General features: G+C 26.1%; 3 protein-coding genes across 4 annotated transcripts; 1 reads left to right on the top strand and 2 right to left on the bottom strand.

The window, feature by feature from the left end:
* Nucleotides 1-384: 384 nt before the first annotated feature.
* Nucleotides 385-7505, bottom strand: LOC107999215 (KAT8 regulatory NSL complex subunit 1). Its single transcript, XM_017058910.3, has 11 exons — nt 7366-7505; nt 5010-6659; nt 3998-4500; nt 3655-3846; nt 2499-2724; nt 2292-2399; nt 1945-2020; nt 1696-1855; nt 1338-1558; nt 1101-1235; nt 385-690 (listed from the first exon to the last, which is right to left on the bottom strand). Exons 2-11 carry the CDS (start codon nt 6452-6454, stop codon nt 544-546), a joined length of 3213 nt encoding a protein of 1070 aa, XP_016914399.2. The 5' UTR covers nt 6455-6659; nt 7366-7505; the 3' UTR covers nt 385-543.
* Nucleotides 7506-9646: 2141 nt separating this feature from the next.
* LOC107999280 (small G protein signaling modulator 3 homolog) lies at nt 9647-13932 on the top strand. The gene is made up of 14 exons (XM_017058982.2): nt 9647-9851; nt 10055-10236; nt 10314-10412; nt 10495-10658; nt 10778-10988; nt 11057-11187; nt 11266-11499; nt 11584-11678; nt 11780-11925; nt 12047-12144; nt 12243-12422; nt 12522-12943; nt 13035-13195; nt 13317-13932. Exons 1-14 carry the CDS (start codon nt 9783-9785, stop codon nt 13507-13509), a joined length of 2385 nt encoding a protein of 794 aa, XP_016914471.1. The 5' UTR covers nt 9647-9782; the 3' UTR covers nt 13510-13932.
* Nucleotides 13222-16756, bottom strand: LOC107999281 (glycerate kinase). Of its 2 annotated transcripts, none has more exons than XM_017058984.3 (2): nt 16636-16756; nt 13222-16545 (listed from the first exon to the last, which is right to left on the bottom strand). In XM_017058984.3, exons 1-2 carry the CDS (start codon nt 16674-16676, stop codon nt 14424-14426), a joined length of 2163 nt encoding a protein of 720 aa, XP_016914473.1. In that variant the 5' UTR covers nt 16677-16756; the 3' UTR covers nt 13222-14423. The 2 variants fall into 2 exon arrangements, with proteins under 2 accessions (XP_016914473.1, XP_016914472.1); XM_017058983.2 differs by having other exon boundaries at nt 13222-16548; nt 16636-16753.
* Nucleotides 16757-16959: the final 203 nt, after the last annotated feature.

The raw sequence follows: 16959 nt of genomic DNA, 5'->3' as shown, positions 1-16959 counted from the left end.
ATTATTATATGTGTTCATAATAGCTGAATATTTTCAATTATTATACAATGAACATCGTCGCAACTAGAAAAAATATGCAACATCGAAGGATAATGCTACAGAACATTTCAGTTGGCACTTTTATTTAACGAAAAAGTTTGATTATAATATAAATACACTTTTTATTTTTATTTTTTTTAATATAAAATTGCCTAATTCTGTTCATATGAGATTCTAACTTTTGAAGGACTATGTCCTGTTTTATCAGTTATAACAGTGAAAGAAAAATATAACAATATCCTTATCCTAAATAAAAGGATGTTAATCCATACAATTCTAATACTTTGGCCGAAATAGAAATACTTAAAAAGCAATCATTAAGGTTTCCCATTAATTTAAGCAGAATGAAGTTATAAAATTTATATTTATAATACACTTTACAGATTCATAATACCATTAACTTAAGGTGCATGTTACATGACCGACAGGTATATATAACAATTGACAGGTAGCTTCTGCATATAGTAACGACGTAGACATACTGTATGTATTAAAGGTTTTATCCTATCTCTTAGCCGTCGGACGTATTCGTTCCTTTTCAGTATCCCTATCGTCACCTACTGTCCATTCAGGATCATTGGGATCCTCACCCTCTATGTCACAACAAGCTGATTCTGTCGAATCTGATTCTGGAGAATCCATTTCCCCATCCTAGAAACGAAATATTAACGCCTATCTAAATATTTATGAAAGATTACTTTTTTCAACGGTTATTCTGCGTATATTACAAAAATTATATTTAAATGTACAAGCTTGTAACAGCTGAAAAAAACAATCAGCGAGCTAATTCATCAAAATATTCTAATGCTTATAAAACTCATGTACAAATGCAATGCAGTTTCTCTTAAATATTGCTAAAATAAAATCAATCGTGTTTAAAATAGGAAGCATCAAATGACACTGCTTACCAGAGATAGCCTCGAGGAGCCATGAAAGTTGGCTCAAAGTTTGTATTAATAATCAGTACGACCATTCAGATATTCTTTTTTTCTTTTTGTAATAAAAAATTCTGACTTAGATAATTAACACTTAAACATTTAATACAAACACAGTGTACGTACATCATCTGCTTTTTCTTCATCACGGGAACAAAGAGATGCTGACGAAGGTTGCCAATGACCATCTGGCATTACTTCCAGCATTTTATCATAAACTTCTTCAGATAATGGAAATATTCTTGGTTCATATGGCAAAATCTATTAGCAAAAAAATTATACATAAAATATAAATTTTTTAAAAATATTTTATGTTGTATTTTTTTATTAATAATTTAAATAAATCAAATCAAAATGTAATACCTCATTTTCATCCTCATTTATTGAAACATTAGTGTCGTCTTTTCCTATTCTTAACGTAGGTGTAGCACGACGTCGTATAGCATTTTGTAAAGCAGATGATCGATGCATATTATCCGAATTATGTTGATGTTCTGAATCTTGAACTTGAGGAGTTGCAGGAGGTGATGTAATTGGTGACATCATATCTCCACCAAAATCACTTGCATGTGGAGACATAGGATCTAATAATTAAAAAATAATTTATAATTTATATACTCATACTCATATAATTTATATATCTTAATTTTTTATTTTTTTTATCTAAATTTTTTATCTAAATCAAAAAAAATTAAAAAATTATAAAGGAATTAGGAATTACCTGGTGTATTCGCACCACTATCTGCTCGACTATCTGTTCTACGATTATGCCGAATACGTGATTGATGTGGCATATTCATATATGTCATAAAACGTTTATTTTCTTCCCGTTCACTTCGTTCATGTCTTAAAGCAATAATTTCATCCGACATATCTTCAAACTAAATAAAATATATAGATATTTTTAATTTTATTATAAAATAAGATATTTTATAAAATTTTTATATTTATATAATTAAAACATACTTACATCACTGTCTTGACTAGGCCTATGCATAACACCATTTTTAATATCCAATTTTGAAGGTTCTTCACATAACCTCCACCTATTTTGATGAAAAAAGAAAAATTATAATATTAATAATTATTCAGTAAAATATTATAGAAAATTATTCATTAAAACTAGAAATAGATTGAAAATGATTTCAATTTATCGTTATAATTTTTCTAAGTTATTTATTTAAATTACTATTTATTTGGATTTTGAAAGTTACTAATCATAAAAATAAGAATGAATCGAAAAATTCAAATTCAAAACTTTTTTTGTGAGAATTTCGAGGTTTCGAATATCTTATTTCTAATTAAAACATTACTTACTTTGGTGTTAATATTTCTTTATATTGTAACTTTTCAAGCCTAGTTGAAGCAGCTACGCTATAAGGTATAACTATATTATCAATATCGTACGAATTTTGCCTCAAGCGTCTGTAATAAAATATTTAATAATATAGTAATAATTTTAATTATACGTTTATATATAGTTTTATTAAATTTTATAATATTTTTATTAATATAATTACTAACCCATGAGAATTCTTTTCTTTAATTGTATTCTTTTCTGTAGTAGAAGTAATAGTATGATGTAAAGGAGAAGACACTGGAAATGAATGCTTACTAGAGCTGGAAAGTGCACTAATATCATCATCATCTTCAGTTGTTAATTTTTGCATCCTTTTTCTACTTAAACCATGAACACTTCTATCATGACCAAGTCTATTTCTTTTTCCTTTCAACATTTTCTTCTTAATTCCTATAAAAATCAATGATAAGAATAATCATATTAATAATAAATAATATTATAATAAAGAGAGATTAAATAAAACAGTTAACTTTTATAAATAAATTAATTATTTATCAAACTTTTAATCATTTCTTTTTAAGTTAACTTTATACATTAATATTTTAATTATAAGAATTATTAATTTAAATAACTGTTTTATGTTTAATAATAATAAAACAGTTGTTCTGAAGATTAGATATATTTTTAAACAAATATTTAAAATACAAAATTAAAAATATTTTTTTAAATTATATTTATTTAAGAATATTAGATGATAATATATCAGTTATCTAGTTATTTTCGTTTTGTTTATGCAAGAACGAAATAATAACTGTAAATAATTGTCTATTTTGTGATTTCTCTTTGAATATGAAATTTTAAAAATATATTTTTTTTTTATCAATCTTAAAAAAAGCATAATTTCTCAAACTTTTTTATTTTCTTTACAAATTTTTATATATAAATTTTATTGAACAATTTTTTTTCAACTTCAGATTTATTTACATATTTATACTCAATATTTCCAAGAAATTTACATATCATAATTTTAACTTTTTTAAAAACACTATAAATGTTCTTATTTAATTAGGATTTTTTTCTACTTTCAAAAACATTAAAATTCTTTATTTATATAAAGATATATAGAATAAAAATATCAATTAATATACATTTAATAACAATTTTTTCTGAATAGAAAAGATCATATAAAATTATAGTTATTTCATAATTGAATAAAATAATATTTGAATAGTTTCATTCAACTCTTATTCATAAATAAATATAGAATGAATACAAATATAAATACATAAATAGTAAAAAAATATAAAAAATGTTCAGTACATAATTATATACACATATATATATATATATAATATTTTCATAATATTGACAATTACATACTTGCAGTAAGAATACTTGAAGATGATTTTTTTAATCGAGCTGCATATTTTCTATGTCCTGGAAGTTTTTTATTTCTTCTTTCATTAATATCTTTATCTTTTAAACGCGTAATTCGTAAGTTACCCCTTAACATTTTTTGTTGCCATTCCACTGATTTCATAATGGCTTCAAGATGAGTTCCTTGTGTAATTTCTGCAGAACAAAATATTAAAAAAAAATTATAAATATAAATTTTCTCTAAATCTCTAATATCTTTAATATTAAACTATAAGCTGATATTAAAAAATTAAAGCTTCTTAATAAAATATATAAATAAAACATATACATATATATTTTTATTTACCATCAGGAAATGATAAAACAGGATGAAAACTAGGATCAACAAGTGCAACTCTTTCTTGTACAGACATTTGTTCAATTGGTTCTTGTGGTTGCATTGGATCTAATCTTCCAGTACATAAAGCACATGGTGGTAATACATGATCACAATTGCATCTTACTGTTGATGCTTTTGCAGCACGTTTCGAGACTTCATGTAATTTATCTAATTGTAATAATTTTCTTTTCCTATAAAAACTCCACACAAATGGTCGAGTCCTACTAGCTGGTAATTCACCTTCAGGTGAATTATAACGTCCTGTAGAACCTGGTAAAACACCACTATAGCCATTCACTGTTTCTGCATTATCAAGTATCACTAATCCTTTATTAGCTCTAATATGCCGTTGTAATTCATTATGCTGTCTAATCCTATATTCCAAATCCGATATTTGTGCTTGCAACCATGTCCATCTTGCTGCTACACCTGCACGATCTTGAGCATACCTCCACGCTGCTCTTTTTGATCTATAAGTGATATTGTTAAAAATAATTAAATACTTTAAAAATTTAATCAATTAAATTTTAGAAATTATATTCATATTGATTTGTTATTTTAAATCAAAATTAAAAATATTTTATTTGTTAATTAACATATATTTATTATGCATTTTTATAATTACTTTTGCAAAAAATATATAAGTATATTAAATATCAACATATAAATATATAAAAAATTTATAAAAATATATAAGATATTATATTAAATATTATTAAATAAAATTTTAAAACCGACCAAAAATATTATTCGGTTTTAGTTTTTATAAACTCAAATATTTTTCAGGAATAAAGATATGTTAAGAATAAATGTTAAAACGAAATATCAACAATAAATTTCATATTAAGAAATATAAGAAGAAAACTGTATAAACTAATTTAATTTTACATCACATTTCCATTCTATTAAAATTATAAAATAAATAGAATGGTCCCAAAATTAAAAATTAATTCTTTTGATAAAAAATATAAAAACTCACATAGATATACTTTGTTGATGTGGATTGTTAAATGTCTGCATTTCATCACAACTTTCTCCACCACTACTGGATGCAGTACAATCGGAGTCAAGATTAGATTCCACAACATGTAATTGCGTGGCTAAAGGTCCAGCCACACTTTCTACTTCTTCACCTTTAATTTTAACTTGAGGAGTACCAAACACTGATTGGCGGTTACTGTTACCAGAAGTACTACTCAAATTATCACGTGATCCATCACCAAAATATCGGCAACATAATCGCTGACGATTCACACTATTACTCTGAGCAACACACATTTTTTCAATTTTTTGCAAAAAGGAACTCAAACTACTACTAATTTCTGGAAAGTTTCTAACATTGGATTTAGAACTGATATTAACTAATTCTTGAAAAAGATATTTTTTCACTCCATGATGAGCAAGTTCAAGAACTCCAGTATTTTCTTCAGCAACATGCCTGCCTATTATTCTTGCTTGAAGCTTTCTCAGTCTTCTTAATAAAAATGCACATTTCCTTTCACTCTCGTGTTGTTTTTGGGCAACATCTTGCTGTAACTTTAAAGTATTCACTTTATGTTGGTCCACTGCATCAGCAATATTGCAAATACTTATAACATCAACATCAAGTAAATCTCTTTCAAAAGATGAAAATCCTTCTTCAGGCATAGAAAACATTTCAACTCCATCAACTGTACTTTGGACTGGTTCACTACTACCTGCAGATATGTTTTCTGCATTTTCCACATCCTCAATGGATTTAATTACTTGTAAAATTTCTTCAACATTTTGTCCAATATCCCCAACATTACTAATATTACATTGTTCATTATCTGTAGTTATGTCGCTACCAAAGGCCATTATTTGATCCACATCCAGATTTTTATTGTCTCCTGCTGTTTCTGAGCCCACCAAAGGCAAGTCTGCGCTTGATTTTAAGAAACCCATATTGTCCGCTTGATCACCCATAGATGGGTCGTTCATTATAGTATCAGTCACCTTTTTTTCTGGACTGCCCAGAATGTCCAGTTGTTCACAGTCCTCCTTTATTAGTACTTTCTTTGTAATCAAGTCAGATCCGTGCGTAAATGTAGACAAGCTATCAAGATCATTGGCATATTTCGAGTTGATGACATCACGAATGAGATCCTTAGAGATACCATGTAAACACTGCTCGTCGATCTTTGATGGTTGAACGTTTGCAGAAACAACAAATTTTGCCAGAATTTCACGATTCTGACACACCTGCGTAGCCTGCTCTGGGGAAAGAAATCCACCAGCTGGAAGGGAAGGGAGCAAATTTTCAGGCTTTTGAGGACCACCTTCCGTCAGAGCAGGGGCCATCACTGCCACTGACACTGCCAGTGCTGCAGCCTCGACATCCAGAGGCTCCCACGTGCGTACGCACCCACACCTACACTTCACATGTGCTGTGCTCACTCCCATTCATCCATTACTAATTTATTGTCCTGCACTTGTATTGTTATCTTTCAATATGATTTCTTTTTTCTTTTGTCTTTTTTTTCTCTTGTACCATAAATTCTTTTCTCATTCATTCCATATTAAATATTATGTTGTTTCAACAATAATTTCCATTGTGTTTAATTTCTTCATTTTTGTTTTATTTGTATGCTTTGGACCAATTCATAACCTGTAAATAAATTATACAAAATGAATATTTTTATAATAAATATTTTTTTCAAATATTTTAAAATTTTATTTTAACTCTAAAAAAATAAATCTATGTAACAATATATATTTTAAAAAATTAATTCTCTAAGGTACATATACATATTACAATTATAATAAAAACAATATTCATTATTTAATAAATAATAAAAGAATTCTTTTTATTAATATTATATTTATTATAATATTTAATACATAATGTATATGTATATAAAAATATAAAAATTAATATATCTAGAAATATATAACTTATAATATAAAAGATATATTTATATCTAAAAAAATATTATTACATTATTATATTACATAATATAAGTTATATCATTTCATATTAAATATTAATTATTTTCCAACATTCATTATTAAACAAGTATTAATAAAAAAACTATATAAAAAATAAGTTATAATAAGTAAATATTATAATTTATATATTATATATAGAATAAATAATAATAAAATATGTGTAAAATAAATGATAATAAAAAGATTATACTAATGTATTATTATATATTAAAAATAAAATCAATTTTAATCAAGTAATTAATATCCAATAATATATGTACCATTGATTAATATTATATAAACTAATCGTTATTTCAAATATACAAGAAAAAAGAGCTCAGAATACTTAATTTAATAAAGAAACAAGAATATGAAATTCTGCTTACCTTATATTTTTTGTTTGCAAAAAGGAAGCACGTTCAAAATCGCAGATTATTCAGAGCGATATTTTTTGTAAAGGCAACATCCAAACATACAAGTAAATCAAGAGGAACGTCAGAAAGGCAAGATCGTTCTTCCCACGAAGATATAATTCAGTATATTGGATCACTATTTTCGAGCGATGAACTTCGAACGTAAAGTAAGTTGAGGCGGTAAGCGGCTGCCGGCGAATGATAACAACGCGTTATTAAAAAATTGGAATGCGATGAAATAAGATGATATATATGAAAGAAAATTTTGAACACTTTCACAAAAACTAATGAAATAACGAAAGAGAAAAATGTGTCAAGTAAAGGAAAAAAGATTGAAGATAGAAGGAAGAAAATATATATTCAAAGGTAAAAATTTAGGTTCCGTATTATGATATAGAATATCGCACATAATTACACTAAATATCACTACCAAATATATGTTGTAGAGATTAATAACAGGTATGCTTGCATCGTTTGACGCATTCCCACGTGATTACTCGTCGCAAAATATAGAAAACAGCAGCAGTGGTGGCGGCGGCGGTAGCGGCAACGACAGCGTTTCCTCGTCGTGGCACAGAATTAAAAAACAAAGATAAAAACATGCCGCACAACACCACCGCCGTCTTCGTCCTCAACAGAGGAGGCAGTTCTTTCTCGTCAGCTGCACGTCTATTGCATAATGACGCGCAAGATTTGTATCCCCGGCAAAGGTACTAGTATACAAATCACTTGGCGTCTTCGTCAATGTCCACGTACGCGAAAAACTTTTACACATGCGACTTCCGTAGAGATGTCGAAGGCATCGAGAATATAATACAGAAGGGAAAGAGAGTGAGAAAGAAAATGAGAATTGTATGTATGTGTGTGTGTGTGTGTGTATGTATGTATATATCGAGAAAGAGCAAAAAAAGATAGAAAAAGAAAGAGAACGCGCAATAAAGAAAGAGAGAAAGAAAGAGAGAGAAGACACTAACGTGCTTCGCCTCGTGAATAGCGTAACCACGAGACGTGCGTTAACGCGGACGTAGGCGCGTTTACACGCTTGAACAGCGATCAGTTGAAAAAAATGTAGTCGAACAAGAACACACGTATAAACGAGGCAAGCGGCTTCCTTCGCGGTACTCTTGTAGCGTACAATGGCGGAGCAAAAAACAGATTCGAAGGCTGCTTCTTTTGGGCAGTTTCCCCTCCTATAACGCTCACCTCACTTCGGGGGCGCTCGACATAATCGCACATACACCCATGAGAATCACGAATAATCGAATGTTCTTGTGCACTACGCAACACGACACGACTTTCATGCAACTCGCACGGATATAAATGTCCGTCACACCCAATGCACGATAATCCCTTGACTGATTTCTCGTTACAAGCAACGCGCGTACTCCTAACCGTTTTGCGTCTCTCGGTATATATGTGATTCCGACAGTACAGACTTTCTCTCTTTAAATACGAATACCGATGTCGATTTTGGTAAAAGTCACACGAGCAACACGAGCTATTTATCAATAATATATAGGAAATTCAACCAACTTCGCTGTTGCTGAAGCGGGATCGACCAATACTGCAGTGCTGCTGCCGGATGTGGCCTTCGTGCCACGCTGCCCAATCGGATTCATTTTCTATCTATAATGTCGGCGGTAAAGTCCAATTCGCAGCTCGATATATGAATACTAACGAAAAACCCTAGATTCAGAACATTATTTTTCCCGCTTATTCTATACCTACTGCTATATGCAAATTGTAAGTTGTGTGCCGGAATTATAGCGTCATATTTAAAATAAACATTAAGAATTATTTATTTTTTATACAATTTTAATTAATTTTATATAATTAATTTATTTTCTATTAAAAATATTGAATAATAATTCTAATATGATAAATATATAATAAAAAAAATTGTAATTTTTACAACTTATCATATAAAATATTATATGATAAAGCATTAAAATGAATTAATTTTCATTCTAATTTGTAATTCTATATTATAATAAATATTTAATATACAATCAATTTTGTACTTGTAATGTTAAGTACAAATATAAAAATAATAGCAAAAGATTATTGAAAAATAAAATGAAATATAATTATAAATCAATATTTAATTTTTATTAAATAAATTGCACAAATGTTGAATATATTGAAAAATTTTTTATACAACATATTGTATAGACTATTATAAAATATTTTTACTGCTGCGTATTGGTTTAATTATCATTTGTTTCGTTAGATGGCGAGATAAATATAATAGTATTGGTCTTAACACTGTATATAGAGTAATATTTTTGGACATGATAAATATATAAATATCTACAAAATAATATAATGTAAAAAAAAAAAGATATATATAAAATAATTAATATTAAATATTTATACAAAAATTTCATAAAATGGATATTGCTAAATCATTATTTAATGTTCGTGATCATGAAGGTTATATTGGTAAAGAAGACTATAATGTTAGTATTTAATTTTTATGTATTTTTAATTTAATTAATTTTTATTTATACAATACACTACAATAAAATACAACATTAAAATATGATATTTATAAAAATACAAAAATATAGTTTTATAAAATAATATTAAACTTTAATAAAAAAAAATATATATCTGTTAACATATTATTGATATGAAATTATTCAATATTTTTATATTTTAGAAAAAATTAGAAACTGCTGCTTCTGAAGATGAATTTGAAATAGAAATTACAGGATTATGTGGAGAAATTTTATCTCCTGCACCAGGAGGACCATTTTCTGCTTTAACACCATCTATGTGGCCTCAAGATATTTTAGCTAAATTAAATCAACCTGATGATCCTAATTCACAACCTGAGTATAGGTATTTATTATAAATTTCTTAATAAAGAATATTATTTCAATATATTTATTTCAATAATTTAATGTAATATACATTAGGTTTGATGAATTTGGATTTCGTGTAGAAGAAGAAGATGGTCCAGAACAAAGTTCAAAAAAATTATTAGGTATTCCATTTGTTGAAGATCCTCAACATAGGTATAAAGAAAATAAAATAAAAAAATGAATTAATTATGAAATTAAAAAAAAATAATTAATTATGTAATTTTTATGTGTTTAGATTACAATGGGTTGCTCTCTTAGAATTCAGTCATAATAAAGAAGTAACTGAATTTTCTTGGCAAAATATGGATACAAGATTACCACGTACAGATAAGTTGCGGGATATGGTTCATCATGGTGTACCTCATTCTCTTAGACCACAAATTTGGATGAGAATGTCAGGTACATTACAATTTTACATTCAATTATAATTTTTTTTAATATTGCAGATTTATAGTGTATATCTTATAATATATCTAAGTTTACATTATAAAATAAATATTAATTTTATTATATTACAGGAGCACTTCAAAAAAAATGTTCTTCTGAGATAATGTATAAAGATATAGTTAAAGCATCAAGTAATGATGCATTAGTGACTAATAAACAAATTGAGAAGGATTTATTACGTATTATGCCAGCCAATGCATGTTTTAGTCATCTTCATAGTACAGGAATACCACGTTTAAGACGTATTATGCGTGCTCTTGCTTGGTTATATCCTGATATTGGGTAATTATATTTTACAAAATAATATTAAAATATTCTTCAATGACTATATTATTTATTTATTTTTTAAGATACTGTCAAGGTACAGGAACAATAGCAGCTTCTCTACTATTATTATTAGAAGAGGAAGATGCTTTTTGGATGATGGCAACAATAGTAGAAGATTTATTGCCAGCATCTTATTATTCTTCAACATTATTAGGTGATAAATTAATAATGTATACAACTAATAAATTAATATAAAAATTAATTAATTTTAATTTAAAAATATTTGTTATAGGTATTCAAGCTGATCAAAGAGTACTTCGAACATTGGTAGCTAATTATCTTCCTGATATAGATCATGTTTTAGTTCAACATGATATAGAACTAAGTTTAATATCTTTGCATTGGTTCTTAACTTTATTTGCATCTGTTGTACATAAAAAAATATTGCTTCGTATATGGGATATGTTTCTTTTTGATGGATCTATAGTTTTATTTCAAGTTACTCTTGGAATGCTAAAGATTAAAGGTATAAAGTTATATATATATCATTATTAATGAATATATTTAGGAATATAATATATTTCTGATAAAATATTTAATATTGTTTTAGAACATGAATTAAAACAAGTAGAAAATTCTGCACAAATATTTAATGCTCTTTCGGACATACCTGGAGATATTGATGATGTAGATTTATTATTTAAGGTAAGTTTAATTTATTATTAATAAATGTGATATAATTTTTTTACATTTGTAATAAATTTCTGTAATAAAAAAATAAATAATCGAAAATTATCTTTTCATAGATATCTTTAGAAGTAAGTGGATCATTAACAGATGTTTTGGTTGAAACTCACAGACGTAGACATTTGGCCTATTTAATGGCAGATCAAGGTGGTTTAGTGGGTAATCCTGATGCTGTACCAAATTTACCAAAACAACATCTTAATAGGTATATTCAATTTACAGAATTTAATTACGCAAAATTAATTATAAATTTAATTAGAATATTAGAATTAAAATAATATAATGTTTTATTTATAATTATTATAATAATCTATATTTCCTTAAAGACGTCAAATGAAAAGAAATAAATCAATGTTTCAAACGTTTTTATTTGGAAGTTATGATACTGAAGATGATGCAAAATCAAAAAATATTCGTCAAACAGGTATTAATTAATTTTACAAAAATATTTTTTTATATCATATTTGAATATTTAAAAAAAATTAACTTAAATAAGATAAAAATATAATATAAATATTTTAGAAATATTGGTTGATCTAAGAGAAGCTGTTTTACAAGTTGCAAGACATTTTATAAATGTTGATCCAAAATTAAGTAATATTGTGCTTGTAGCAGATTATAGTATGGAAAGTCATGCAAAAGATCATGATAATTATGTGAATGTATCACGGACTAGAAAAAGAAGAGCTAAAGCATTATTAGGTATTTTTAATAACAAATATTTACATTTTAAGTTGTATATGATATTATTATAAAGAAAAAGTAATCTTATAAATTTTATTATAATTATGATTATATTAGATTTTGAAAGACATGATGATGATGAATTAGGATTCCGGAAAAATGATATAATTACAATTATAAGTCAAAAAGATGAACATTGCTGGGTAGGAGAACTTAATGGATTAAGAGGATGGTTTCCTGCAAAATTTGTAGAATTATTAGATGAAAGAAGTAAACAGTATACGTGTGCTGGAGATGATGCAGTTAGCGAAGCTGTTACTGATTTAGTAAGAGGAACTTTGTGTCCAGCTATAAAAGCAGTATTAGAACATGGAATGCGTAGACCATCATTTTTAGGTGGTCCATGTCATCCATGGCTTTTTATTGAAGAAGCTTCAACTAGAGAAGTAGAAAAAGATTTTAATTCAGTTTATAGCAGATTAGTACTATGTAAAACATATAGATTGGATGAAGATGGAAAAGTGCTTACACCTGAAGAGGTAATATTATATATATCTTTGTCATAAATTATTCAATTTAAATTTTTATGTAATTATGTAATTATATAATAATTATATAATTTTGTTTCAGTTATTATATCGATGTGTTCAATCAGTAAATTTAACACATGATAATGCACATGCACAAATGGATGTGAAGTTACGATCCCTCATTTGTTTAGGTTTAAATGAACAAGTGTTGCATTTATGGCTTGAAGTTTTATGCTCTTGTGTAGAAATTGTGCAAAAATGGTAATAAATATTATAAAAAATAATAATGATGATTTAATATCATATAATTTGTAATATCATATCATATCATTAATTTATACATTATTTTATATGTACATAATTTGTATTATTAATTTTACAGGTATCAGCCATGGAGTTTTATAAACAGTCCTGGCTGGGTACAAATTAAATGTGAATTAAGAATATTAAGTCAATTTGCATTTAATTTAAATCCTGATTGGGAATTACCACCCAAGAAAGAACAATCTCAACCTTTAAAAGATGGTGTTCGTGACATGTTAGTTAAACACCATTTATTTAGTTGGGATCTTTAGCGTATAATATAAAAAAATTAATAATTTTTGTATTAAATCTTTCATATATGCCACAATAATACAAGATAACTGTGTAGTACAAAAGTAATTGTTATTATATATGTAGACTATTTATTATATGTGTGGATATATATATATGTGTATGTATTATAGAAATTCAATGCTATAATACTTTTATATTTTTATTTGTTTATATAAATTATTTAAATTTTATTATTCAACTAAAGCAAATATCAAGAAATTTTAATAATTTTATTAATTGCTAATAAATAAAAATGAATTGTATATAAATGTATTTATATATATACATATGTTATATATTATTGTTAATTCTATTTTAAAAAAAAATCGTTGAATGAATGAATGAAATCATTGTATGAATTACATTAAAATATGATAAATAAGATTGATGTTTAATAAAAAGATTAATATTATTAATGAAAAAAAGATACACAAAAGATACAAAATTAAAACATTAATTAACGTAAATTGATATAGCTGTATTTAAAGTCGTACATGTCTTGAATCTCAAATCTGCAAACCATTTGTTAATATATAAAATTTAATTTTCATTGTACTTTACATTGTATAACAAAAAAATGAAACGATTCTGAATATATATTAAAAAAAATGTGAAATCTTTATTTTTTATGATAACTTCAAATTGCAGTTTTAATTCTCAAAACATGTACATTTTAATATCTGGCTGATTATATGATTTTACTATATCTTTTTCATTGACAGTATTTTAAAAATTTTCAATAATAAATTGTGTGTATATATATATGTATATATACACATATATATTAATGTTTAAATTTTAATTCATATAAAAAATATAAATTTAATAAAAATATACATTTTTTAAATTTTTTACATGATATAAAATATTTTATTTTATTTTATGAAATTTATTATGATGGAAAATCTTTATTCTTTAAAAGATTTTTAAGCGGAAATTTTCTATCTCTACGACAACATGGATCTCTTAAATTATCATCAATAATTTTTATATTAAGTTGTTCATCCTTTTTGATCATAATTTCTGGTTTTTCTAAAAGTTTTCTCCATTCAAAAGATTCTCGTTTATATAAATTTTTATATGTTTCAATAGTTGAAGGATCAATATGTAAGTCATGTGCATCTAAAGTATTGTCAAATATTTCTTTTTCAATATCTAATTTACATTTACAATTGCGTTTTTTTACATAAATAAAATGTAAATCCATAACATTAGTACCAGTAAAGCCAGTTTTAAATAAATCTGAACCTTTCCTAAATCGAGAATATAAATTATACGAATTATTATCTTCTAAAGTATTTTTAGGTAACATGCGTTCTACTTCCATTGTTTGAAATATTAATGGAAGTACAATATTCTCATAATCTATACTTGTTTCATCTTTATCAGAATTAACTTTATTTTCTGTTGTCTCTTCTGTTTTTTTAGCTCTTAAATAACCACTTAATTCTTGTGTTTTGCATATTTCTTTATATTTCTTTATATCAAATTGTTCTTTTTCTTCTTTCTTTTTTCTCATAGCTTCTTTGTCTTCCTCTACTTTAACTATCATTTTTGAAGCCATAGATTTTACTTTTGTATATATATCATGGATTAGTGGTCCAATAGCAGGATAACCAAATGCACCTGCTGCATCTGTTGGACCATCTTGACCATCTGTTCCTGCACTTAACATTATTACTTCATATTCCGAAAATCGAGGATAAGCTTTAATTTTTGTCAACCAGTCTAGGGAAAAATATAATGCTAATTCTTGATTTCTACCACCTTTTCCTTTTCCTTTAACTACTACAGTTGGCTCTCCTCCACCAATTAATACTAATCCTTCTTCACTCACATTATCAATTAAGTTATAAATTTCATCTACTTTAGTAGCAGATAAAGAAAGTACAGGAATATCTTTTACTTTTGCAAAAAATTCTTCTTTTTCTAATGTTTTATCTAATGCAAGACATATTAAACTTGTTATATGAGCATATGCTAAACTAACATCATGTACATCACCTACAACATCAGATCTTAATATTATAGGAGTTAATTTATAATTATATGCTTCTAAAGAAGATGCTTCGATTGCCACTGTATTATTTCCTAAGATAATATTAGTTACATGTTTGAATTGTTTTTTTCTAGTTAACAATTGTTTATCTTTAAATCTTTCTGTAGACATTAAAATTTTTTTTACATCACCTTCTAAATGTTCAAATATATTATATTTCTTCAATACAGCTATTACTTCTTTTGGTCTTTTAGCACTATATACTGTAGGACCACTAGCAATTGATTCTACAGGATCTCCTACAATATCAGACAATATCAAGCTGATAATTGAAGCTGGATAAGCCATTCGAGCCAAACCACCACCTTTTACCATAGATAATTTGCTTCTCACTATATTAACTTCTTTGATATCAGCTCCAGCATTTTGAAGCATTTTACTTACATATAATTTATCTTCAAAATCAATTACTGGTCTTGGCATATAAAGTAACGCAGAACCACCACCAGATATTAATACAATTAAAGTATCATTTTCTGTAAGTGATTCTACTAAGTCTATAATTTGATGTGTTGTTTCTAAAGATCTATCATCTGGTTGATTATTTATAGAACCTTCACAATATTTTATTACACCACTTTCTAATAAAGGAAAATATGATTTATCTTCAGATTCCCACATTGCTTCTGTTGATGCAGAAGGAATACTAACAATACCATCCTTCAAATAATTGCCAAGCATATGTTCAAGAACTATTGCCATACCCATGACTGCTTTACCAAATCCAATTAAATAAACATTTTCTTTAAGTTCAAAACTTTGGTCTCCAACATATAATATTCCATTTTTAAATTTAACTTTATTTACTATAAGAGTTTTTGGTAAAACTGCATTAACACCAGCAAAATACATATTTTTTAATATAGATTTAGATTTTTCTAAAGATTTTATATTTAATGACATTTTTCTACATGTGAATTTTATAACATTTAGGTTAGATAGAAAAAAAATTGGACTACTGAAACAAAGTTAGAAATAATCGTGAATGTATGCAATAAAATATTTGTATTATTAGAAATGATTAAAATACTTATTACGTATATACCTATATTGCGTGAATTTATGTAATATTCTTGTATAGTACATTTCTATACTATACAAGAATTATAAACATATCGTTACGATACAATATTCAGATAAATTCAATGATTAGTTCACTTTTATATATATAAAATATATAATATATATATATATATATATATATTATTTCGGATGTACTTTATGTATATTAAATTTTTAATTTGTTGAATATTTATTTTAAATTAATATTTTCAATTACATTTATTTTTAATAAGTCATATTATAAATATTATAAATATATAAAAAGCATTTTAAGTTTAAATGCATAATATATAAATACTACATATAA

This window comes from Apis cerana, linkage group LG7 (genome assembly GCF_029169275.1).
Source record: "Apis cerana isolate GH-2021 linkage group LG7, AcerK_1.0, whole genome shotgun sequence".
NCBI lineage: Eukaryota > Metazoa > Arthropoda > Insecta > Hymenoptera > Apidae > Apis > Apis cerana.
The sequence above is the reverse complement of the archived record's forward strand: the minus strand, read 5'-3'. Positions and strand labels throughout refer to the sequence as shown.

Excerpts from the sequence above, each read along its gene's own strand:
- LOC107999215 (XM_017058910.3), bottom strand. The coding sequence starts at position 6,454 with ATGGGAGTGAGCACAGCACATGTGAAGTGTAGGTGTGGGTGCGTACGC. Across the intron at positions 1,559-1,695 it reads TAGTGGTGCGAATACACCAG|ATCCTATGTCTCCACATGCA; the intron begins GTAATTCCTAAT and ends TTTAATTATTAG. Across the intron at positions 1,236-1,337 it reads TAAATGAGGATGAAAATGAG|ATTTTGCCATATGAACCAAG; the intron begins GTATTACATTTT and ends TTTTGCTAATAG.
- LOC107999281 (XM_017058983.2), bottom strand. The coding sequence starts at position 16,676 with ATGTACTATACAAGAATATTACATAAATTCACGCAATATAG. Across the intron at positions 16,549-16,635 it reads CATAAATTCACGCAATATAG|TAGTCCAATTTTTTTTCTAT; the intron begins GTATATACGTAA and ends ACTTTGTTTCAG.
- LOC107999280 (XM_017058982.2), top strand. The coding sequence starts at position 9,783 with ATGGATATTGCTAAATCATTATTTAATGTTCGTGATCATGAAGGTTAT. Across the intron at positions 11,188-11,265 it reads TTATTCTTCAACATTATTAG|GTATTCAAGCTGATCAAAGA; the intron begins GTGATAAATTAA and ends TATTTGTTATAG. Across the intron at positions 11,926-12,046 it reads CCAAAACAACATCTTAATAG|ACGTCAAATGAAAAGAAATA; the intron begins GTATATTCAATT and ends ATTTCCTTAAAG.